General features: G+C 44.2%; 4 protein-coding genes across 9 annotated transcripts; 3 read left to right on the top strand and 1 right to left on the bottom strand.

The window, feature by feature from the left end:
- The first annotated feature begins 579 nt into the window (after nucleotides 1–579).
- LOC112881212 (serine/arginine repetitive matrix protein 1-like) lies at nucleotides 580–1,266 on the top strand. Its single transcript, XM_025945893.1, has one exon. The coding sequence runs from the start codon at nucleotides 580–582 to the stop codon at nucleotides 1,264–1,266; it is 687 nt and encodes a 228-aa protein (XP_025801678.1).
- A 485-nt stretch (nucleotides 1,267–1,751) lies between these two features.
- LOC112882047 (DNA mismatch repair protein MSH4) lies at nucleotides 1,752–13,783 on the bottom strand. 5 transcript variants are annotated; one of them, XM_025947017.1, is made up of 25 exons: nucleotides 13,591–13,783; nucleotides 11,820–12,023; nucleotides 11,700–11,735; nucleotides 11,500–11,612; nucleotides 10,503–10,548; nucleotides 9,864–9,910; nucleotides 9,642–9,749; nucleotides 9,343–9,418; nucleotides 8,344–8,416; nucleotides 8,105–8,250; nucleotides 7,930–8,015; nucleotides 7,182–7,321; nucleotides 6,974–7,113; nucleotides 6,830–6,880; nucleotides 6,527–6,590; nucleotides 5,818–5,961; nucleotides 5,351–5,418; nucleotides 5,191–5,249; nucleotides 4,931–5,087; nucleotides 3,918–3,970; nucleotides 3,694–3,792; nucleotides 2,759–2,873; nucleotides 2,553–2,675; nucleotides 2,076–2,275; nucleotides 1,752–1,983 (listed from the first exon to the last, which is right to left on the bottom strand). In XM_025947017.1, exons 1-24 carry the CDS (start codon nucleotides 13,702–13,704, stop codon nucleotides 2,108–2,110), a joined length of 2,430 nt encoding a protein of 809 aa, XP_025802802.1. In that variant the 5' UTR covers nucleotides 13,705–13,783; the 3' UTR covers nucleotides 1,752–1,983; nucleotides 2,076–2,107. The 5 variants fall into 5 exon arrangements, 3 of the variants coding, with proteins under 3 accessions (XP_025802802.1, XP_025802803.1, XP_025802805.1); XR_003226585.1 differs by lacking the exon at nucleotides 1,752–1,983 and adding an exon at nucleotides 3,478–3,491 and having other exon boundaries at nucleotides 2,198–2,275; nucleotides 3,907–3,970; XR_003226586.1 differs by lacking the exon at nucleotides 1,752–1,983 and having other exon boundaries at nucleotides 2,178–2,275; nucleotides 3,907–3,970.
- Nucleotides 13,784–13,917: 134 nt separating this feature from the next.
- On the top strand, nucleotides 13,918–17,175 carry LOC112879434. Its single transcript, XM_025943681.1, has 4 exons — nucleotides 13,918–14,214; nucleotides 15,968–16,058; nucleotides 16,148–16,415; nucleotides 16,741–17,175. Exons 2-4 carry the CDS (start codon nucleotides 15,972–15,974, stop codon nucleotides 16,944–16,946), a joined length of 561 nt encoding a protein of 186 aa, XP_025799466.1. The 5' UTR covers nucleotides 13,918–14,214; nucleotides 15,968–15,971; the 3' UTR covers nucleotides 16,947–17,175.
- A 213-nt stretch (nucleotides 17,176–17,388) lies between these two features.
- Nucleotides 17,389–19,721, top strand: LOC112879433 (WAT1-related protein At5g47470-like). Of its 2 annotated transcripts, none has more exons than XM_025943679.1 (6): nucleotides 17,389–18,122; nucleotides 18,253–18,318; nucleotides 18,393–18,509; nucleotides 18,615–18,999; nucleotides 19,079–19,230; nucleotides 19,365–19,721. In XM_025943679.1, the coding sequence occupies exons 1-6, from the start codon at nucleotides 17,551–17,553 to the stop codon at nucleotides 19,504–19,506; spliced, it is 1,434 nt and encodes a 477-aa protein (XP_025799464.1). In that variant the 5' UTR covers nucleotides 17,389–17,550; the 3' UTR covers nucleotides 19,507–19,721. The 2 variants fall into 2 exon arrangements, with proteins under 2 accessions (XP_025799464.1, XP_025799463.1); XM_025943678.1 differs by having other exon boundaries at nucleotides 18,615–19,002.
- The last annotated feature ends 2,410 nt before the right edge of the window (nucleotides 19,722–22,131 follow it).

The following is a 22,131-nucleotide window of genomic DNA, read 5'->3' as shown; positions in this document are numbered from 1 at the left end:
TCGGCTGAAGCTGTTCCTCGAGGACAAATCCTCTATTGATTAGAGAAAGGAAAAGGAAGTTTCAATTCTCGTTGAGAGAAAAAAGAAATCTTATTTATTGTCTAGAGGGGCAAAGGGGGGAAAATCAAATAGGCCAGCGAGAATGTTGATCTCAAAATACTTAAAACGGGTTTATGGCAAATGATGGAAAGGAGTAGGCTAATTAATGGGCTACTGGCCTAGTCTAGCATCCACCAGCCGCGGTCCCACCCAGCAACAGATGGATCCCCAGCCGGCCAGCCCAACGGCTGGATACCACCCGGCCTCTCAACTCAATCGACTTGCCCGTCACGGGAAGTGGCCCATCCATCCAATCCGATCCATCCTACTTCCGATCGGACTCGCCCAAAACCGCGTCTCTCGGCCCAATCTGCGAATCGCCTGCTTAAATCCTACGCCCTCCTTCTTCCTCCCTCCCCTCGCGCGCAAACCCAAAATTCACCTCTGCTCCCTTTCTTCGTCCTCCCATCGGCTCCGCTTCTGGCACCCCTCCACTCCTCGATCCGATCTGTCCCTCAGCGCTTCTCCGCTCCCGCGGTGATGCCGCCGCTCTCCTCCTCCTCCGGCATGCGGAGTATCCGCCGCGAGCTCCAGCGGAGGAGGCCCGAGCCCTTGGCGCCCAGGAGCTCGGCCGCCAAGAAGCCATCCGCGCCGCCTCCCCACCCGCGCCAAGGCGTCCGCGACAAGGTCCTGGAGCCACGTTCTCGTCCACCGCGCGAGGAAGTTCCGTCGCCGCTCGCCTCTCAGTCCCGAGGCCGCTCCGGCACCGACGCGCCGCGGCCTCGGCCACACGCTTCGCCGCGCCAACCCGTCGTCTCCCGCTCGACGCCGCCGTCTCGGTCCGCCGTCTCTTCGGCCAGGTCTCCCAGCGCCTCCGCGCATCTGAGGCCCGGGACGGCGGTTGGTGTCCGCACGAGGACCACGACGCTGAAGACCGGGGAGGTCCTCGTGTTCTGGCTCAGAGCGATGATCGTGTCGTCCACCCACGGAGGCTACGAGGTCGTCTACGACGGCAACTGGCCGCCTGGTGACCCCTACGGCACCGTTCGCGTCAGGATGGTCGAGCCCTCGCCGTCGCCGACGACCCCGCCGCCGTCCCTGCCTCCGTCCACCGCCCCCGGCTCGTCCGCCTCAGACAACACCGCCACCGTGGTCACCGCGCGGAAGGAGATGCGGCCCGCGCCGAGGCCGACCACGGCTGGGATTCTGGGAAGAGCCTGCGCCTAATCCGCCGCAGCCTCTTGCCGGAGATGGAGCGCCAGGCCCGGGCTGACTTTCATGGATACTAGCTGCTGCTCGATTCCGCTGGATGCATTGCTTCTTCGTTCATGAGTAGTCTCTGTTTTTGCTAATGCTCATGGATTGTCTCTAAAGTCTCAAGCGATCATGTGCTGTTGGTGAAACAAAATTGCCAGCATGGTTGGTGTAAATCCTTTAAACTTCTCTGATGATTCATATGTATGTTCGAATGATTATTTGTAAACGTTCCTGCTTACATCAAAATCCAGTTAATTTTTTGAGGGCTTCTTATGTTCTTACTTCCCTATTATCTCAAACATGTGATTAGGAAGTTGGAGGTGCTGATATTCTTGATCGAGCATTCATGGCTGCTTTTACGGAGAGATTACTGTACATGGATTAGTTCATGAACCGTGTGTCATCTTTCAAGTGCTACGTACGTACTGTGTTATGGGCAGAAGACAATGCCAACATTGTTTGCGTAAATCTACAAATATGTATCGACAGAAATAATCTTGTTCGTTTGGTGTTTCACATGCAAACGGTCTGTGGCTGAGATCATATACAACTGATTTGCTCTAGGAATTCACATGTTCTACTTGTCACGTGGGGTTACAACCATAATGGTGTGCCTTTGATGAATAGGAGTTGGCGTGGACAAAAGAACAAACGCGTTGGCTGATGGATCCTGCCAGCGGCGTACACCTGAGGACCAACAGAATGCAGTGTGTCACACGAGCAACAGATAAAACTCTTACCACCATACTAACATGTCACATAAGGACCTGAGATCATACCGATCTAATTCTAGCAGAGAACATCCTCTTTCTCATGTTAGCCGGCCTGCAGCATAGCCCTCCTTGAGATTCCGCAGCGCTTCACGGATGTAGTCGTCGCCTTGGTTGGAGTACTTCAGGCATACAAGCCGCTGTGCAACCTGGTATGCCATGCGAAGAGACCTGAACTCCTCACAGTTGGCATCCATCCTTGTCATTTCCTGCAAAGGGCAAATACAAAAAAATTTCCATGCTCAATTGAGTACAGACATCACCAACCCCGAGGTGAAGGAAACATGTTTTATGCAAATGGGAAATAGAAATGGGTGTCCTAGAAATATACACACAGGGTGAAGCGTTCAGCAGTTGGCTACATCCTACGTGGCATATATATATATATATATATATATATATATATATATATATATATATATATATATATATATATATAACCTCAAGAGATGATGACATAGCCTTGTTATGGCCAAAAGTAGGTACCTGCTCTGTGATCTGTGAAGTGATGCTCGTCGCTGTGTCAATCACAGAAGCAGGGAGACCAGCCACTCTGGCCAGCAGAAGCCCATAGTGCGGTACCCGTCGGATGCCATCCTTCAGGCGGAACTGATGCAGCGGTTGGTACAATGTTAATGTTAAAACAGACGTGAAGAACCAAATTCCTGAAATTGCCAGTGCTGGGTACAGACCTTGAAATCCAAGCGGTCATTTCTCAAGTTGACTTCGAAATGGAGGATCTTCACATTTGGATACATCGTTGCCAGTTCTGACAAGCCCTCCATGTGTGTGGCAAAAACAGTGTATCTGCATCGTATATGTTGTTATTGAGGAAGTATAAAGTATCATTTTCGACCAATAATAGTATTATTTTCGTAATAATTAAATAAAACATCTATTTACAACTCTGAGTCCATTGCAGAAAAACCACATCATGAATTCTGAATTTGTGATACAGTGGACCAACATTACCCAAAAATAACATGGCCAGCAGCATCAGGCATGATAGTACCATGGCTTGATGCATAGCTACTTCAGATATAAAACCACTGCAATATTTTTTTCTCAAACACGCAGGAGAGCTGAGTATCTTTATATCATAGAGAGAAAGGGGGGTGGGGGGGGGGGGGGTAAATAGCCTCGTATAATTTATAAAGCAACCCCCGACCTCTTAGTAGGTGGAAGGAGGTTGGCAACATTACATAAGAGACAGATCGCCTATTATAATTACACCCAGAAAAACGACCTATGCAGAGGCTTCACACCAGCTCCTCTACATGACCCAGACCCTCTACACGACCCATAAACCACTGCAATATTAGTAACTAGTTTAACAAAAAACTATCATTTGAATCCGCAGTGCATAGCCTAGGGTAACAATAAGCTGAAAAAGTGTGTATTCATTGCTTACCAGATCATCAATAGCTGTAAGCAGCCCAGAGGTTAGAAAAGGGAATTGAATACTTGATTCAGGAAATTAACTTAGGTGTAAACTATAATTTTTTATGCAAGAAATGCAGAACAACAAAAGCCAGGACCCTCATTCAAAAAACCATGCATTTACAGCACCAAGGAATAAGAAAACATTTCCTGTGAATGTTGTTAATAAGGGGTTACTAGTTTTTACGCTTTGACAGAAAGAAGGTGTTGACAGCAGCTCCATGCGACTGCCAACCCATCAGAGGAAGATGTTGCCCTTCCAAGCTCATCCACAACAACCAAGCTCCTGTAAGTTCAAGAGAAATACCAGAAATATCAAATTCCAATCTTCAACAGTGTTCTCTTTAATACAAAAAATATACAGATCTCTTGCATGATTGACAGGAAAAAAAAACAGTACGGTAGAAATACTTTGAAGAAACATTCTGCATGATGAAAGCTGTTTCTTTCATTTCTGTCATAAACTGCAAAGACAAATTATGGTAATTAGATACATCATTAATAATATTGTTTTCAGAAAATCTTAAGGTGCTCGATAAACAAATGGCAGCTGCTACATACCCATGAAATATGTGCACTCACTAGTAAAATAAATAAATGAACACACACTTTGTGCAATCAAATTAGTATGAAAAGAATAATTCTGCTGCTGCAGACTACTAATGAGTGACAAACACACTACAGCCTACTGATGAATAATCTGACCTCCTGGAAAGAAACTGTACATGTCAAATTGTTTCGTCAAATAGTCCTACATAACCTTGTACGATTAAAAAGCAGACTGCAATTTGTAAATACGAACAAACTTGTGTACTGAACTTATGATCTCTGAGGTTTTATTCCATTTCCAGTTTCGTGCTCCAACCAACCAAAAAGCATAAGGACTATTTAAGAAAGGCAGAGCAACTGCATACAGTTTAACAACAACAATTGTCTTCATTTGCCCAGGTTTGACAATTTTAAGATTTTAAGCTAAGACATGTTAAGTATATCAGGGCCCATATATACTAGGTCCATATGGCCCATGAGGACTCTATATATCCATCAGCCCTAACGAAGGCTACGTGCGTGTTTGTGAGCGTCTGCGTCTGTATTGTGTTTCTCACACAAAAAAAAAGCCCTAATGAACAGCGCTTATCTCTCAAATCCCCAAGGTTAGTAAAAACACATAGCAGATAGTAGGAAAGGAAAGAAATCAAAATTAAAACAATCATCGTGCCAAATATCATGGAAATACCATACAAGTTAACTGTTTGTGCATAGCTGTTCTGTTCAATCTAATTACTGTACTGTTATGTATTTCTAGAGTAGTTCTGTAACTCCATAAATAGTTTGTATGATAAGGCAATGAATAAAGTTGAAGAGACCAAGATTTATTCTAGTATGGGAATTATAAGTCTAGAGCAAACTGTTCAAACGCATACCGTGCTTGAGTTGTTTTCAACATTGTCTCCGTTACCAATCCGTGTGAACATGCGATCAACCACTCTTAATGATGCAAACTGAGCTGGGACATAACAGCCAATTTGGGCAAGAATAACAATTAAGCATATTTGTTGGAGATATGTGCTTTTTCCGCTCCTGCAACAGCAAGCAGTCCAGAGACTAGATGAACTCCACAGATAAATGAATAGCCAGCAACACCAACTTAGATAGAATATTATAATAATATTATGCCACTCACATATTTGGTCCCATGACAAGAACCATATTAGATGCTTCAGATAGAAAGATATTGTTAGGCTGTATGACAAACAAGACCAAGGACATTTTAACCAGAAAAATTATAAGAATGAAATGATTCTAAAGTAATTATGGAGAAATCAACAAAAAGGGTAACTTACAACAAAATTGGTATGTAAGGTCTCCAGGATAGGATGTCGTCCAGCATTGATTGCCATTGGGCCATCATCTGCTTAATTAAAGACAAAATATAAAAATTATGAACAACCAGAGATGGATTCCTAGAACACTACAACAAAATAATTCACACTTGCAGTAGTTCCTTATTTTCTCTATATCCATAATATCCAGGCAACACGTACTTAATTTTATTTTTCTCATCACACTTGTAATTCAAAATGTGCAACCAAAGCATGCATGTATAGAGCATTTATCTTTGTTATTTTTGCTTGTTTCAAGTGAGCGGAAGTGATTGCTTTCTCTTGCATTGATAACACATAGCATGGTCGACACAATAGAATTCCACTTGGTTATGGATTTCCTCAGTCCATGTGCAATGGTGGGCATGACCTAATATAACGAAATGGAGGGAGTAACAAAATACATGACTAGGAGCTAAGTCACCTACCTGTGAACTCTGGCCTTGTGTAGCGATCGACAGGTTTTGTAGATATTGTATGTGCGAAAGAATTTACAATCATGTCCAATAGACACAATACTTCAGCAAGCAATGTAAGGATACCAATGTCTTCTCTGATCTCGTCAATAAGACCTGAAAATGATAAACAAGAGACTTAGGCGGCTTAAAGATTTCTATAGACGCTTGCATGGTAGTTAAAATTTAGGCTTGCATGAAAATCAAGTGCTCCATGCAAATAAGCTTCTTTTTTTTTTAAAACAAATGTTAGGATAATAGAATTGATTTGCATGCAATCATGAGATAAATTGCAAAAAATGCATTCAAGGTTGTAGATTCAGCTGTTGATTTGCATTATTTGCAATGCTGGTTGGCAAAAAGCATCACTGCAAACTGGAAGCATGGGATCAAAAGACATAAATAGAGTAATGACATCCACCCTTCTGTGTAGCTTAACTGCTTCCACTTAAATGAAGGACGACAGCAAATTATCTCTGTGCAACAACAATATATGGAACATGTTATATACACGTCACATTTTAGGTAGAAGCTTATAATTTTATTTTCCTCAAAAAAAAAGTTTAAGTGGAACATACACTTGACCCATATATTCTTGAAATCAACCAGTAAAATAACAGAACTCCAATCAAGAAATAAATGCAATAGAAACAAAAATATCAATGTTTATTGCTACAGCAACCTTCCAAACAAAGTTCTGTGCGGCGGAAGCATTCTGCAGCAGCTGACTTGTTCCTAACATTTAGCTGCAAAATGGAATACATAATACTTGATCATAAAGCTATTCCAAGTATAGTCGTGGTTGTCAGTTATGCACTATTGATAAAAGAGAAGTGTATCTTGTGAAAGAAAAAAAAAGTATTAGTGATCAGAAAGCTATACAGCTAAACCAGCACATTCGCAGTTATAGTAATGTTTGAAGTGTGGCAACAAATCATATAATTACTAAGATGCCTAGAGTAATAACACAGGGAAATTAACTTACTGAAGCAAGTTCCAAGCTTGAGCAGTGGACATTCTTCCCATGTCTAACAACCTGATTGATTATCAAGAATTCATGAATAAACAAATAATGGTTATCATATATATTATAGCTAACAAGCTGTTTTGTAAGATGATGTTCATATACCTGGATAAATTTATTAGGAAGCCTATCAGTAATGTCCTTCTGGGGTATAATGAAGTAAAATCCTTGCCTAATATTATAGGGTATCTTCAAATTCGGCATATTATATTCTTCCCTGTACTTGCTGGCGAGGTTATGTATGGCTGCAATACAATATGTTAAGAATGTGAACAATACAAATTTGAGAATGGATGTACATAAGAAGTGCCACCTTCACTGTTATCACAGAAAGATCGACGAGAAACATCAAGCAACCCATCAATTCCTGCCTTAATAGCAAAACATTGCTGAGTGCAGGCTACAAATGGAGCCCTTGAATGAACCACATCCTCATCAATGATATCTCCAATTCTAGGACCACAAAAGTTAATATAAGAACATTAAAAAAGGTACATGACTGTGTGGCAACAATTATTAACAATGCCAAGGAATATAATTGTGGTCACTGAAATACTGGCCTACTGGCTAAGATATAGAAATCTTAGACAGCAACCTGATTTTAAGGATACCATACATGATCATTATGCTTGACAATATACAAACATAAGTGCTGCTGCAAGGTGAAACAGTATAACTACAAGCAGAATTTGGAAGAAACTATGGTACATATCTCGTTTCAAATTTAGTTTTATACCTTTGTTTTAAATATTGAAACTTGTAGGTAACATAGCAAGATCAATTAGTGAAAATTATTTCTACTTTTGTTATTGCCCATTTAAACTTTCTAAAAAAGTTCAGTGCAATGCTACCCAGAAGAATATATGAAATTGTGAAGGGTGAGCAAGTTCATATTTCACTATGTAATTTACTTATCATAGTGCTACCAAATGATAGTCTGTGCATTTTTCTTAACTGAAACTGTGAGGCAAAAGCCTCCCAGCAAATATAGATCTGTGAATCTTATGTGGATTCAAAAGATCATACAACTTTCACTTTGAAGCAGGAGGTCACAAAACTACCTCTTTCTCATATTTTCATATTTAGGATTTTCACATACAGTCTGATAAATGTTGCGAAGAAGAAAACTCTTTGCCCCCTTCAAAACCTGAATGATGACATTAAACACATTGACTTATTTTCCAGTGATCATACACATTTCTTTTTCAAGAAGCAAAATAAAATGGTTTGTCAGACCTTGGAGAAGAATGGTATGGCGTCCAGAGCAGTTTTTAGAATAATAATATCAGAAATCAGCATCTGGCTCTTTCTACCATTGGCAGGCTTCAATACCTCATCTGTAACCTTTTTGGGCTTGAAGCAGAAATGACAGAGAACCTTATCTAGTGTTAGCAAGCAGAAGAGAGTTTTGCGACAGTGAGAGTCACATTTAATTCACAGCGCAGTACAACAAGAGAGGAGAGCAGTATATTAACCTGATTCTTTTGGAAACTTACGAAGACCCTGAGTCAAGCCAAAAAACAGTTCCTCATTGCTCATTAGCTCATCCTGGAAATAATTTAATGTTTTAAATTAGAAAACATGTTATTACTCTAACATATCATTGTACCCTTCTGAGTTTAACTTAAATAATAAGTCAATACTTATGAGATCCCACATTTCAGAATTGCACAAGCATACTAAAGATCGTGCACAGGAATATTATAAGAGGTGGCACTTTCCAAAAAAAAATGTTCCAGATAAATATTGAGATATCGTTTGTACATGGTTGTTGTTCCACCAAATGAAGAAACATATATAATTGGTACAATCATGATTGAAGGACAGTCTGCAAGTTAGAAGCTAAGACTATTTGCTCTATGTTTTTTGACAAGAAGAATACAGGCCTCGTGCAGCTAGTACATCGCAATACCAGAACCTAGCAATTACAGATAGTATTTGCATGCACATTTATTTTGAACAAAAAGATAACATTTTAATTTACTTTGCTTGCATGTGCATTACTATACATATCATGCAGCATAATTTATGACATATCTTATTATATTTTTAAGAAATATTTTAGTTTGTATGGACTTCCAACCATAGATAAAGGAAGTATGAAATACATAATCCATTGCTCTTCATGTCAAGACTCACAAAAGGATGGGAAGATGATTACATGACAGGACAGTATATCTGACAATTGTCCAGAAACCAAACTCAAGAAAATGGGAAGCTGATATGATTCAGACTTCAGAAATCTGAAATGTCTAATGTGCATCCAGACATTCATCAGTTGTATCACAATTAAATTTAGCCCTCAGAGCACAGAGCTTCAAGTTAAATCCAATGGGAGCAAGCCCATCATAAACATTCCAATGTCAACATAATAAGGTATAAAATAAGAAGTGTTGTAATATTCTTTGGTTTTACATGTTAAGCAGTGTTTAACAGAAGGTGTTTTCTTATAAATACATCGTAGACCTACTCACCAAGCAGTCTAGACGAGCATTGATGGTCTGAATATCTTTCAATGGTTGCAGTAAGTTGGCTCTCAGAAGTCTAGCCCTGGAATAAAGATGTCAAAGAGAATAGCTTCATGTGCTTAGATCTTAAATATACAACTAAATGAAAAAAAAAAAGATTACTCAGGGAATAGCTTGTATTAGAATGATATATTTAGAACACATAACGTGGGAATGGTTCTAAATTGAAAAATAACATGATTTATCAGAAGACTATCAGATGCCAGCAAGTGTAAGAGGTTGTAATTGATGGTCTGAAGGCATACCCTCCTGTAGTCTTTGTAGTCTTCAACATCTGAAAGAGGCTTTTCTTTTTGTTGCTTGTGCCCCATAGCTCAGCATGGAGAGGATCAATAATTTCCAATGTTTGAACACTGCAGAGTGCATATCAAACAGTTAAGGCAATTCAGGTCTGTGCACAAGTGTTTGAGCATACTTGGTTAATGCTATTTATTTCACTCAAAGGTGCATTATCCCAAAAGAATTACCTAGTTGAGTCAATGTTCATATGGTCAAATGACCCATTGAAGGTAACCTGACAGTAAAGAGAGGTTTTCAATAACGACTAATATGGTTATAATAGATAGAAAAGAAGAATAACAACTTTGAACCCCCAGTTTTCCTGTTTTGGTAAAACACAAGGAGTAATGGACACATCAAAATGTAGGAAACAAAAAAATCTTTGATGGTTGTGTGTTAAGTTTAGAGTGGTTTAAATGCAGTGAACCCTATTGTATTATGCTTCTAAGTCTTGGCAATAAGATAACGAAGGGCATTGAAGTCAAAAAAAGAAGTGACTGCTTAATTCTTCAAAGACTGCTTCCTCAAGCAAACCTCAAGATCCTAATGTATACAGAGTGTAATGAGTGCAATGGACTAACTACTCAAGAGTCACTATAATAATCAGTTAAGTTGAAACACCATAAAAACTACTTATAATTTACAATTTGTTGCCGCTATCGGCAAAAGGGATTCCACTTGGAGAGAACGTTCTGGAGACAGTGCATACACAGAGAAGAGGTCATCAAGTAGAGAACAAACAGTGTGAACAAAGACAGTGCATATAATGATTAACTTGAAGGTGAAACAAAAGCTTCACAATAACAACTTCATTCCTAAGAACTTACTGATAATGAGTGGTTGGTAATAAATACACCCTTTTCTGATTCTATCCTGTAACAAATTTAAAGAAGTTTGGCATAAGATTCATGTGATAGTAGATGAACTTGTAAAAACAAATGAACTGAAATCAGAAAAGGAGATATGACCATATTGAAATCAGAACACAAGTGTAACTTTTATCCAAAGGGAGATTCCAATTGAAAAAAAAAACAGTTATTAAGAAGGGAAGGATAGTACGACAGAATCCCAATGGAGAAACACAACACAGTTTGTAAGCGAATGGACAATAAGGCCAGCTTCCAGAATAACGTACTCAACTGTCTGTGTATGAAAAATCAGACCAAATATTGGATTAACACCATCTAATTTGAACACATTAGGTCCACTGTTCCTGAGATGTCACCTCCTCAAAAAGCACATAGTTATCTATAACTACAATAAGATAAAGTGATAAGTACAGCTCTATGTTCAAAATTTCTAGATGAAGCCAAGCGGAGAGCCTTCCTGGAGTTCAGAACTTGAATTTAGCCCTTTTTAATAGATCAAGGAAGAATGAATATAAAGGAACACCTAAACTGGTTATCATTAATGTCAAATGGAAGTGCTTAAAGATGAGCATGTTTCCTGCATTATGCATGGAACAGCACAAAGCAGGATTTACGGGTTATTATGATATTTCAACAACAATGCCTTTTTGTTTTAGTAGTAAAACAGAAATATCTCTAAAGCGTGGAAATGCATGCACTTTCTAAAAATGAGTTGTTTTCTCTAGAGCTGTTGTAAGTTCTTATGCTCCAGTAAGGCAGTAACCATTGGATTGGAATCAAGTCGTAACTTGGCTATTGGCATCATGGACACAAATTGAAGCAATATTACAGATGCACAAGAGATATATCATGGTAAATACACCCACAATTGCTTCAGAAGTTATTCCTATTCTTGAACAGAGTATAACCATAAAAGTTGAAGCCTGATTTTTCGTGATGTATTGAGCACACATACCACTTAATTGTTGCAGAGGCAGCTGCAAGACAAAGATAATACTGCTTGCAGTAAGTATCTAAACCAAGCGCAGATGAGTCTCTAGCTGAAAGATTTTTCACCATGACAGCACCCTTAAAAGAAGCGGGAACATGTATGACATTAGGGGAAGTCAATCAGGCGATAATGTAAAGAAAGATGGTCAGTTAGGGGGAATATACCTTTGTATCATCAAAGCAACCACGTGCAATTGTGACCTATAAAATTATCTATGTTTAGACTTGAACAAAAAAATATTGTTCTGAAAAATACAGATAGTAATTCCAAATTAATATCATTACCTTTTTGTTCGCTGGGTACTGTTTATCAATCAGCTCTGAAACTCCAACCATGCCATCTGCTGCTGTTTTGTTCGGGGGCACAATGACAACCATGGGATCATAGAAATGAAGTAGTGTTTTTGTATTGTGGTATGAGCAACTTGTCTCGATATACTGAGATAAGTGCAGCGAGGCTGATCTCAAATCAAAGGCTGCGACACCAACCTGTGACGGTATATCATTTTTATTTTAACAGATCATATTGATTTTCAGAAAAAAGGATGACCAAATCATTGAAAGTATAGCATTTTCCATGGTTTTGCTCTATCTATGTATCCTTTGTGCCTAATTTATTTTTTTATCACCATATAACTCCTAACATATCATCCAATGTGCGGGTGCATGTAACCAGAGAGACAACAGCACATGTTCATATTCACAACTGAAATATTATCAAGGCCACAAAAGAATTTACGTTTCCAAAACCGGCACAACAAAGAATTGATACAATAAAACATGAGGGTGCACAAATTGAAATGCCTCTTAAACAAATGGAAGCCTAGAATACCAAATTTGCATTAACTAGTAAACAGTAAAAACGAATGGAAAGAGGGAAATCATTATGTCAAGGTATTGTATGTAGTTTAACGATTAGTACACACTATGTTTCCCATGCCAACTTTATTGTTGATATTCTTCCTTTCTGCTTCCTGCAATCCCTCTCTGCTGCCCCTTCCCTCGTTCTGTAGCACACAGGCTAGCATTCCATGTCAATAGGGTAAAAAAGGGTGTAAACTAAAGGGCATGTAATCCATTTTCAAAGCAAAGTTAATGTACGCAAGGTCCTTTAGAAATTGCTGCTTAAACGCAGTTACCGTGCTGCCATCGTAATAAAATAATGGAACGGAGGCATGGAGCTTGTGCTCTATACTAGGAAACAAAATAAACTCTCGGACAACGCGAATCAGAACATCAGACCAGATTAATTGGACAACGCAACAGCAGGGTGTTGAAATAGTTCTGCCCTCCTCAACCGCTTCATTTGTGACAGCCCAATTCGACTCTCTCGAACAGCTGGATGAGGGAGGAAAACCCCAGTGGCAATCCCAACACTTACACCCCCCCCCCACCCCACACACACACCCAAACCGTCGATGAGTAACTCCCGTAGATGCTGAATGGGACGCTCGATCCGAACAAACAACTGAAAAAACCTACACGAACCGGTTCGAGGAAAATCCCGTAAGAGCAAATTCGAGCAAGCGATCCAACGAAGCAGGGGCGGAGCCAGGATTTTGAGTTAGTGGGGCCAAACGTTGGTGCCCGGCTGCAAATTGCAAAAAGGAAGCACATCGTTGGCGTGCGAGCTCGAATAATCGTTCGCTATCTGAGAAGTCCTAGCAGGCTAGCACTGCTTGATGGATGCACGAATGAAAGAGCTCCCATCTAGCAGTTGTCTGGGACTCGGATGAGGCCACAGGGTAGTTGGGCCTTAACTATTTTTTCCCCTTTACTGAATACTGCTATATTTTTGCTTCAAGTCTGCAACCTTGGGAGGGGCCATGGCCCCTGCTGGCCACCCCCTGCCTCCGCCACTGCAACGAAGCAGGCATGCAGCGCACGCGGGCTCACGAGCTAGGAACACCCCGACCCAGCCCCTGAAGGACGAACTGGTCAAGGGAAGGGGACGGGGAACGAAACGGAAATCTCAAGAGAAATCAACTCAATTCGAGCGGATTGATCCAACAACCGGGGGAATGCGGAGAGTTTTTTAGAGCGTGACGTGACTGACCTCCTTGGCGCGGTTCTCGATGAGGCCGATCACGAAGCTCGATCGCTCCCCGCCTCCTCCTCCTCCTCCAGCGCCGCCCACTGCATCGGCTCCAGCGGCGTCGGCGGCCTCCATCTCTCCGCCGCGCTCCGAGCCAAGCACCTCTCTGCTGCGCCGCGCGACTCCTCGTCCTCGAGTGTGCGCTTTTCCCGGGGCCGGGAGAGGCTTGTGCCGGAATGAAGGGCCGCTTGACCTATTATATACTGCTGGGCTAACCCAGGCCCATGAGGCGCTGTCGTGTCCACCTTCCGAACTCATAAGTGGCCCAGCCCAACTGAATAGCCCTTCTTCTCAAATCAGAAAAAAAAAAGCCCTAGGCGGCGCCGGCGAGCGGACTTGCGGCGGGGCGGCACCAAGCAGCATATTGGGGGAGCCGGCGCTCCCTGCCGCGCCGCTTCTCCTCCCTCCCGTGTGACGGCCTCCGCTGCCCTCCACTCCCCCTACCCTTCCTTCTGCCGCTCCCCTCCGCCGCCCGCTCCGAAACCCTACGTCTCGTCGCGCCGCGCCGCCGGCCAGACGCCAGGCAGGCCGGCTGCCATCGACAACACCACCGGTGGCCCGACGCCGACAGCCACATCTTGCAAGGTAATTTTTTTTTTCTTCTCTTTTTTTTTTCATTGCAATGTGCACATAGCTATGGGACCTGCCCCTTGACAGTGAGCCACTGGGGCGACCAAACAGCTGAATACAAAATCCAGATAAAAGAAAAAAAAATTAGCATCCATAACCAAGAATTAGTCAGACTAGCTATCGAGCTTTGATCTTTGTTCACCTGAAGAAGGTGGTGGTTGCGGCAGAATGAAAGCACAAAGAGAGTGGAGAATTCCAAGAGGCTAATTGCGCCAGAAACTAGAGCTGATTGCATTGTTTTTCTGTGCCAAGAGGCCTGAGATGCCATTACGGCTGCCTGCCCCACTCGCATCTGCTGCCCCACTTGCATTGCTTTTGATAGATTGTGATAAGGTGTTCCAGCATTTTAGTGCCACAGACATTGTAGTTCATGATTTTGAGGCCTACAAAGTACTGTGCATGCTAGGTTCTTTTTAACACCATGATCAGAGGGCCTGCATACCAGTTTCTTCATATACTTTGGGAGGAAGAGGAGGATGATGATGACCTATGTGATTTTTATATTGAAAGAAAATTGAATTTGAATATGAATTGTTGTGTTTGAAATCTTGAATTTAAATACAGTTTATTTGATATGCGATACAAATAATTGAGTTTGAATTGTTGTGTGAAATGAATAGTATACAAGAGGAGGTGTGGAATTAAAAGAGAAAAATAAGTAGGGGCTAAGAAGTAGGGACATTTGCTGGAGTTACATGTAAAAAACTAGCCCCTAAAAAGTAGGGAAAGTCCCTACTCAGAAAGTAGGCGCTATTGCTGGAGTTGCTCTAAGATTCAGATTCCCGCAGGTCTAAATAGACTCTCTGTAAGACTGTAATATTGAGAAGCACAATTTTTTGCAGTTCTAAAGTTGTAATCAGCAGTTCAACTATTCTTATTTTATATATAGATTTGAGTACATATTTTCCAGAAATAGAATGGTGCCCAGCGCTAGTGATAGCATGGCTGAACAAATTAAGCCTCCAGTGCATTTTATTTTAGTCCTGAGATTGGCTCATCAGGCAATTGGCCGATCAATTGATGAGTTTGACAGTGAAACTAGAGATCAATTTAGGAAAGCATTTCTGTTGAATAGTCCAACGCAACCAGTGGTTCGTAATTTTCTTTGGTTCCATCGATTGTGCTTGTAGAACTCATAGATTCACTTGCATGGCTAGCTTGTTTGTGATCAATGAAGCTTGTAGGATGAATTATGAAATCACTGGGATTGTGAAATTTTGGATTTAGATGGCACATGTTAAGTCAAATGAGCAGGTGCTGTGTGGGATGCCATTGGTCAAGGAGTGGGGGTTCTGCAAGCTCATGTCGGTCCTAGCGCAGCACCTCCTTTAATCTAAGCTGTGCAGCCAAAGTTCTCTAATTTATTTGATATACCCTTCCATGCTTCAATCAAATTTAAAATTAAAGTAGCTACTAGCTAGAAAATCATAATATAGACGTGAGGTGTGTTATTACACCAGCTAGGAGCAATGTGGCCAATGTATTGTGCTAAATAGAATTTTTGATGCTACCTCAACTTAGTGTTACTTTTGTACAAGCACATACTACTCAGGTTTTCAGAATTGTGTAGAAGACGAATAGATAGAATTGAGACTATGATGAAGTGAAGATTGAGTATTTACACAGATGGTTTATAATATGACGATGTCGTGTTCTTCGTAGTGTAATTTACTGACATAATGGAAAAATGGTTGCCATTATTTTTCAGCTCTATGATGGATCCCAACATGAAGGAGCTTCAAGAGGCTCTGGTTGACATTGAGACTGATGCAGAACAAGTTCTTCTGGCTAGGCATCAGGTTCATATGAGTTATTGGCTTTGAGCTATTCATACCAGATGGGAGTCTTGATGTTACTCTTCTGATGTGTTGTTCTTTGTTACTGCCAGTTGGTGGAAAATGATAAAATAAGAAATGCTAATAGAGAGTCCCTGACAGCCCTCCGAAAACAAGCTAGGACAACCAAAACTAGTGTGCCATCACCCTTTGAGGTCATAATGAAAGAGATGGAAGGAAGCTCTGGCAAGCAGCTGATAAAGGAGGTATGCCCGACTTGTGGAGATCACGACCCCAAAGAACATACCTGGCTAATGTTTCCTGGATCAGATATTTTTGCTCGTGTTCCATTTCATGTGGCGCACACTGTTCTGGAAAAAGGTACGCCTGGATCTACTGTTGATTTCAGAATTCAGGTAGATCATGCTTGGGTTGTAAATCTTGCATTACCTTTGCAGCTTTTTTTGCACACAATCTGTTAAAATCAGTATGTTATGCAGGCTTTGGTGTAAAGAAGTCTGAATACACTAGATTCTTTTGTTTACCGACGTGCTCTTCATTTTTGGCAGATTGAAAGAAATATTTGTTGAAGCCATTGTTTTCCTTTCTGTGCACAAGAAAACTTTGGTCCAATATTTATATTTTGGTAGTTCTTCGAGACAATAGGGATGACTGTAATTGCTTGTTTCATTTTCAACTGGTGCAGACCAAGAGCGCCTGGATATCGATACCAAGAAACTGCAAAGTTTTGTCAAGGAGAAATCACTTGTGATCGCTGAGAAAGGCGCCCTTGCAGGCAGATTTGGTGCTGATACTGTGAAATCCTTGGTCAGCCTAACGGACACACCTAAGTCAGGACGGGAGGGAGGGGAGCTTGTGCAGGGCCCTGAAGTGAAGTATCAGTTGGGTTGAATCGTCAACTGTTTCAGACGACAATGTTCTTTCTTGGATCTTTCCTGTATATATGGTCCCTTTCGTGTCAAAAGGAAAAAAAATTGGGCATGGTTGTTAGTACTTGGAAAAGGTTGTTCCGAATTGATGTTGGGTTGTACTGCAGCTAGTTCGGCTTTCTGAATTCTGATTTGCTGTGACATTGTGGCACAATCAGTGTAGTTCAAAAGAGAAAAGACAGGTGCGCATACCTCAAAGTGTCTTTCTGCCCTGCCTCAAGTAGAACCGAGGTTGCACCTTTGATTCTTCTTTGAAGTTGATTGCATTAGAAGTCTGATAGCTTGCAATGTGAATCAGTGGGTGTTAATTTGTTCAACTAATCAATGATTGTAGAAATGAGCAATGCAGAACAGACATGTCTCGACTCAGAACAGATCGTCATGTTCTCAGTTTAGAAATTAGAATGCCGAATTGTTCGTGAAAGAGATGGAATCGCTAGGGAGCTTAAACGAAAAGGCCACTGAGGAAGTGCCCATGAGCTGAACAACATGTCAGTCTGTCACCATGCCCGTGTCATCCTCTCTTACTGTTATTTATTACTGCTGTAGCAATCCAGCCATTTTGTATGAAAATCGTCTGCTTCTACAATCCGAACGAGCTCTCTTTCCGTGTCCCGTTCTTCCCCAACTCCGGCCCGGTGTGTTCTCTTCCTCCTCCCCTCCGGCAATCACGTCTTTGCGATTCAACATTCAGCCGGGTACTGCTCCCTTGTGACATTTCTTGTTCAGTTCGGCAGTGGACGGTTACCATAGCGAGCCCTCTCGCCCCCTCGGCTCCTCAGAATAGCAAACTCTTCCAGAGCCCGCGCGACGTGCGGAGTGGCCACACCACAGCGCGCGCGCGCCATCGGAAAAGCTACGGGAGACCCGCCGCGTGCATGGCCGGTGCGCCCGCCACCGCCGACGCCGTCGCCGTGCCGCTGCTCCTGCCGCTCGACGACGCCGCCGGCGGCGGCCGCGGGTGCTGGGAGGACGGCGCCATCTCGCTGGGGCTGGTGGGCGTGCAGCTGGCCGGCGCGGCGTACATGGTGGTGGTGACGCCCGTGCTGGCGCTGGGGCTGGACCCGCTCTTCCTCGTCGCCTTCGGCAGCCTCTGCACCGCGGTCCTCACCATCCCCTTCGCCGTCAAGCTCGAGAGGTTTGATTTTATCAATGATCATGCATGCATCCCCCTGAATTATTATTCGTTACTTTTTTATTCTTTACATTCTTTGATCGCTCTGCGAATCTGCGATTGACGACGATGCGTGCGCGCATGGATGGAGCAGGAAGAAATGGCCGTCGGAGCTGACCAGCCGGCTGCTTTTCCAGTTCGTCTTGCTGGCTCTGGGAGGGTAAGAAACTCTAGCAATTATTAAGTGTTGCTCGATCTCAAATGAGCTTGTTGATCCATGTTGGTGTGTTCCAGGGTGACAGGATTCCAGGCTCTGCTGCTGCAGGGCATGAAGATGACGTCCCCGGCCATCGCCTCCGCCATGCCCAACCTCGCCCCCGGCTTCATCTTCGTCATCTCCGGTTGTCTCGGGTACTAGCTCCCGCCGGCCGTGGCCCATCCAATCCACACCGTGAGATGAATACTGAATTGCATTGCGGCTGCAGTACATTAGTTTGTTCGTGTCTGCAACTGCAGGTTCGAGAGGGTTGATCTCAAGTGCCGGTACACGAGGGCCAAGATCCTCGGCACCGTGGTCTGCCTGGGTGGCGCCGTGGCCATGAGCGTCCTGCAGAGCCCGGACGCCCCGCCGGGGCACCTCCTGCCGCGGTCGGTGGCCCGCGCTGCCGCCGCGAAATGGGTGGCGGGCTGCCTGTTCCTCCTCGGCGCGGTCCTCGTGCTCTCGGGCACGATCGTGATGCAGGCGGCGACCATGCTCCACTTCCCGGCGCCGTTCACGCTGTGCTCCGTGACGTCGCTGATCGGCGCGGCGATGACGGCGGCGTTCCAGGTGGCGACGGCGGGGCGGTTCAGCCCCGGGACGCCCCAGATCAGCCTCCAGATCGTCCTCTCCCTCGTGTTCGTGGTACTGCCGAAATGGTGATAGATCTGTGGGCGCAGCTCGGCCAGCGTGGCGTGACCGGGGTTTGTCGGTGGTGCAGGGCGGGGTGGTGAGCTCGGCGTGCATCATGTTCCAGACGTGGGCGCTGGAGAAGAAAGGCCCCGTGATGGTCTCCATGTTCAGCCCCACGCAGACCGTCGGCACCGCCATCTTCTCCGTGCTCTTCCTCGGGCGGGTCATGCAGCCAGGAAGGTACTAGAAGGTTCCAGATTCCATCCATGCTTAACATTGCGAATCATAGCTGAATTTTAGCTCCCAGCTTGTCTTCCGACTCCAAATGTGAATAGATTGCGTAGAATGGATTGATGTATTAATGTTTAATGCAGCATATTGGGTATGGTTTTCCTCTTCTCCGGACTGTATGTGGTTCTTTGGGCAAAGAAGAAAGAAGGGCAGGTTCTTGCTGCAGAAAGGAAGGAAATGGATGGAACGGCGAACAATGGCATGCACAAGCCGCTGCTGTTCTGAACTTGAGCAGAGTTTTGCTTCCCTTGTATTAGTGTGCTTTCAAATATGTCAGTCAGGGTACATCAGCTCTTCCTCATAATGTATAGTGGTGCAGTCCTCTCCATTTGCATTTTGTTAGGTAGCACCTGGATGCTTGTTTTTGTAGTGAAAATTTACTGTAATGCGACTGTGTAGCCTAGCGGGACTGCGGGAGTTGTCAGAATTTAGAAACATAACAGAGCATCTGAATCATGCTTACTGGATAATGGTACAGCATCTGCAATCAAGAAAAGATGAGCTGTGCTGCATCCATATAATCTAGTTTTTGCGTAACATTGGCCGAAGATTTAAGGGAACAATAGGCATTTATTTGAACTTATAAAAAGAATTTGGCAAATCTCCGTGAGAAAGCAAGCAAGAACGAGCTATATTAAAAGCAAAGAAGTATTTTGAAGTTAAAATTGGCATGTCAAAACGTGTGTCTAAGGACGAGCTGTGTTAAAACCAAACATGTAGTCAAAACGTGTCTAAGAAAATGACTGTTAGGCAGGCTTTCCTCAGCAGTTCTTGGATTCTTGGCATCAAGGGTGTCATCACGTGATCACAGGTATCACTGTATCAAACGCCCAGCTCCAACCCTGCTGGACTTCTAGCCCATGTATAATTGTAACCATCTTTGCCTTATTGGGCTCTGTTTGGGCATCTAAAAATTACACCAGCGTTGCTTGAACTTCACTTGAGGCCCTAAATTTCTATAGGATTAATGTCGGATACTTTTCTTTAATTTTTTAGTTCTGAACGAGGCAGGGATTGATAATGAAGTCTCTTTTCACACATCTAGGAGCGAGTAAAGCATGCATAGAGAACTATGGCAATCGATGTAATGAAATCTGGCATCGCACTAGATAAACAGTAATTATAGATGCTGCAGAGCTCCTGGCACCCTCTGTCACTTGGTGGCACCTTATCAGACTGTTTAATAAATGATCATTCTCTTTCCCTTTAGCATTGGCGCCGATCTGAATAGAAGCTTCAGAAAATCGGCTTCATGATCAGCCCCATGGAGGCCTTCAAATTCCAACACTTCCAAGATCTGGCAAGGAGATCTGTTCATTTCTCCAGCTGCTGTCTTGATCACAGTCACAATTATCTGAGCATGTCTCCAACTAGAAAGTACGGAAGCACGTTTCGTTATTACTAACACTTGAAAGAGTTAAGGGACTAGATATGGAAAGAATGTGCATGCATTTGCAGAAGGTACATGAGAAAGCTAGGTGGATGGTTACCCTGTCCTCCACCACTATTTTAAGCCTTTTTATGGTGGTCCGAATCCGGAGAAGCTCCAGCGCAAGTGCTCCAAAGACATGGCCCTCTGTCCGGAGACGCAGGTCCAAGGCGCACAAGTCCGTCACCGGAAGCCGCGCTACTTCCTGCTCTAAATCGAAGTTACGGTTTGCAGCCCCCTGAGGAGGTATGTGCACCGTACCTTGTGGGGGCCTATGCAGAGAGACAGCACGCATTCATGGAAACGAGGGAGCTGCCCCTGCCCGTGTTTGCTGCTCGACCCCTTCGCCATCTCCAGCTGCAAGTTGGTGAGGAGCCACGTCTCGCCCGGCCCGATCCTAGAATGTGTACAATTAAACAGTATGCAGAACTCCTCTAGCTTCGGCGCCGAGAGCGACACGGGGAACGGGGAACCCTCTAAGGCTGTCAACGTGAACTTCCTAAGCTCGGGGGCCACGATGTGAACAGCCTCCAGTTGCCAGTGTGTCTGAGTCTGCCGGATCTCCCACCTGAGCTCCTCGAGCGACTTGGAGTCAACGGCGAGTGTGTTGACCTTCAAGTAATTCTAGCTGCGCATCATCTCGAGCTTGCGCAGTCGCGGGCAACGGGGAAGGAAGTCACTGGGGTTCACAGAGCAGTAACCACCGGCGAGTGCCAACTGCTCGAGCTTGTCGAAGTCTCCAGCGGGAGGCAGCCTAATGTTGTACCTGCCGATGAACAGATCGATCGAGGTGGCGCGTTTGAATAATGGCATCTCGATTAGGCTGCAGTCGTAGCAGTCATACTCCAGCCAGACTTGGAGCTCAGCTGGCGCGAGCCGGTCTGCGGCGCGTAGCAGCAAGGAGATTCTCGCGGCGGCGCGCCTGCCGCGGAGGCGGAGGCGGTCGAGCTCGGGGCAGACCATGGCGAGCGCGGCGTCGAGCGAGTTGTGGTTCGCGCCGTCGAAGTTCAGGTCACGAAGCTCTGTCCAGAGGCCCCGCCACCGGCTCGAGAACACGCTGGTGCGCGCAGCCTCGCGTGCACATCCGAGATCGCAGCCGCATGGCGGTGGCTCTTCAACTGCGACGCAAAGCAAGATGCAGAGGATGAGAAGAGGATGATCGGGTTGCAGGCAGCAGGAACATTACCGTCGACCGGGCCGTTCCGGGCGGAGGAGACACAACCCCCGCGAGCGATGATCACTGCAGCGGAGAAGGCGGGGATCGGCGGCTAGCTGACTGCAGCGAGAGGCGGAGAGGCACCATACCTGGCTTCACCTCGCAGCTTAGGCGGCCGAGGCGTACGACGTCGCGGCGAAGCAGATGGACGCCGACGGGGTGCGCCCGGGTCTCCCGGAGTTCCAGCGGGTGCTCGGCGCCTTCC

Source organism: Panicum hallii, chromosome 2 (genome assembly GCF_002211085.1).
Source record: "Panicum hallii strain FIL2 chromosome 2, PHallii_v3.1, whole genome shotgun sequence".
Taxonomy (NCBI): Eukaryota; Viridiplantae; Streptophyta; class Magnoliopsida; order Poales; family Poaceae; genus Panicum; species Panicum hallii.
The sequence above is the reverse complement of the archived record's forward strand: the minus strand, read 5'-3'. Positions and strand labels throughout refer to the sequence as shown.

What these genes read in the sequence shown, in the direction of transcription:
- LOC112881212 (XM_025945893.1), top strand. Translation starts at nt 580, where the DNA reads ATGCCGCCGCTCTCCTCCTCCTCCGGCATGCGGAGTATCCGCCGCGAG.
- LOC112882047 (XM_025947017.1), bottom strand. Translation starts at nt 13,704, where the DNA reads ATGGAGGCCGCCGACGCCGCTGGAGCCGATGCAGTGGGCGGCGCTGGA. An exon ending in TAAGTTTCCAAAAGAATCAG is followed by an intron (nt 8,251 to 8,343) that starts GTTAATATACTG and finishes TGCTAACACTAG; the next exon opens with ATAAGGTTCTCTGTCATTTC. An exon ending in CTTCACAGATCACAGAGCAG is followed by an intron (nt 2,276 to 2,552) that starts GTACCTACTTTT and finishes TGCCCTTTGCAG; the next exon opens with GAAATGACAAGGATGGATGC.
- LOC112879434 (XM_025943681.1), top strand. Translation starts at nt 15,972, where the DNA reads ATGATGGATCCCAACATGAAGGAGCTTCAAGAGGCTCTGGTTGACATT. An exon ending in TTCTTCTGGCTAGGCATCAG is followed by an intron (nt 16,059 to 16,147) that starts GTTCATATGAGT and finishes TGTTACTGCCAG; the next exon opens with TTGGTGGAAAATGATAAAAT. An exon ending in GCACACTGTTCTGGAAAAAG is followed by an intron (nt 16,416 to 16,740) that starts GTACGCCTGGAT and finishes CAACTGGTGCAG; the next exon opens with ACCAAGAGCGCCTGGATATC.
- LOC112879433 (XM_025943678.1), top strand. Translation starts at nt 17,551, where the DNA reads ATGAAAATCGTCTGCTTCTACAATCCGAACGAGCTCTCTTTCCGTGTC. An exon ending in TCCTCTCCCTCGTGTTCGTG is followed by an intron (nt 19,003 to 19,078) that starts GTACTGCCGAAA and finishes TCGGTGGTGCAG; the next exon opens with GGCGGGGTGGTGAGCTCGGC. An exon ending in CGGGTCATGCAGCCAGGAAG is followed by an intron (nt 19,231 to 19,364) that starts GTACTAGAAGGT and finishes TGTTTAATGCAG; the next exon opens with CATATTGGGTATGGTTTTCC.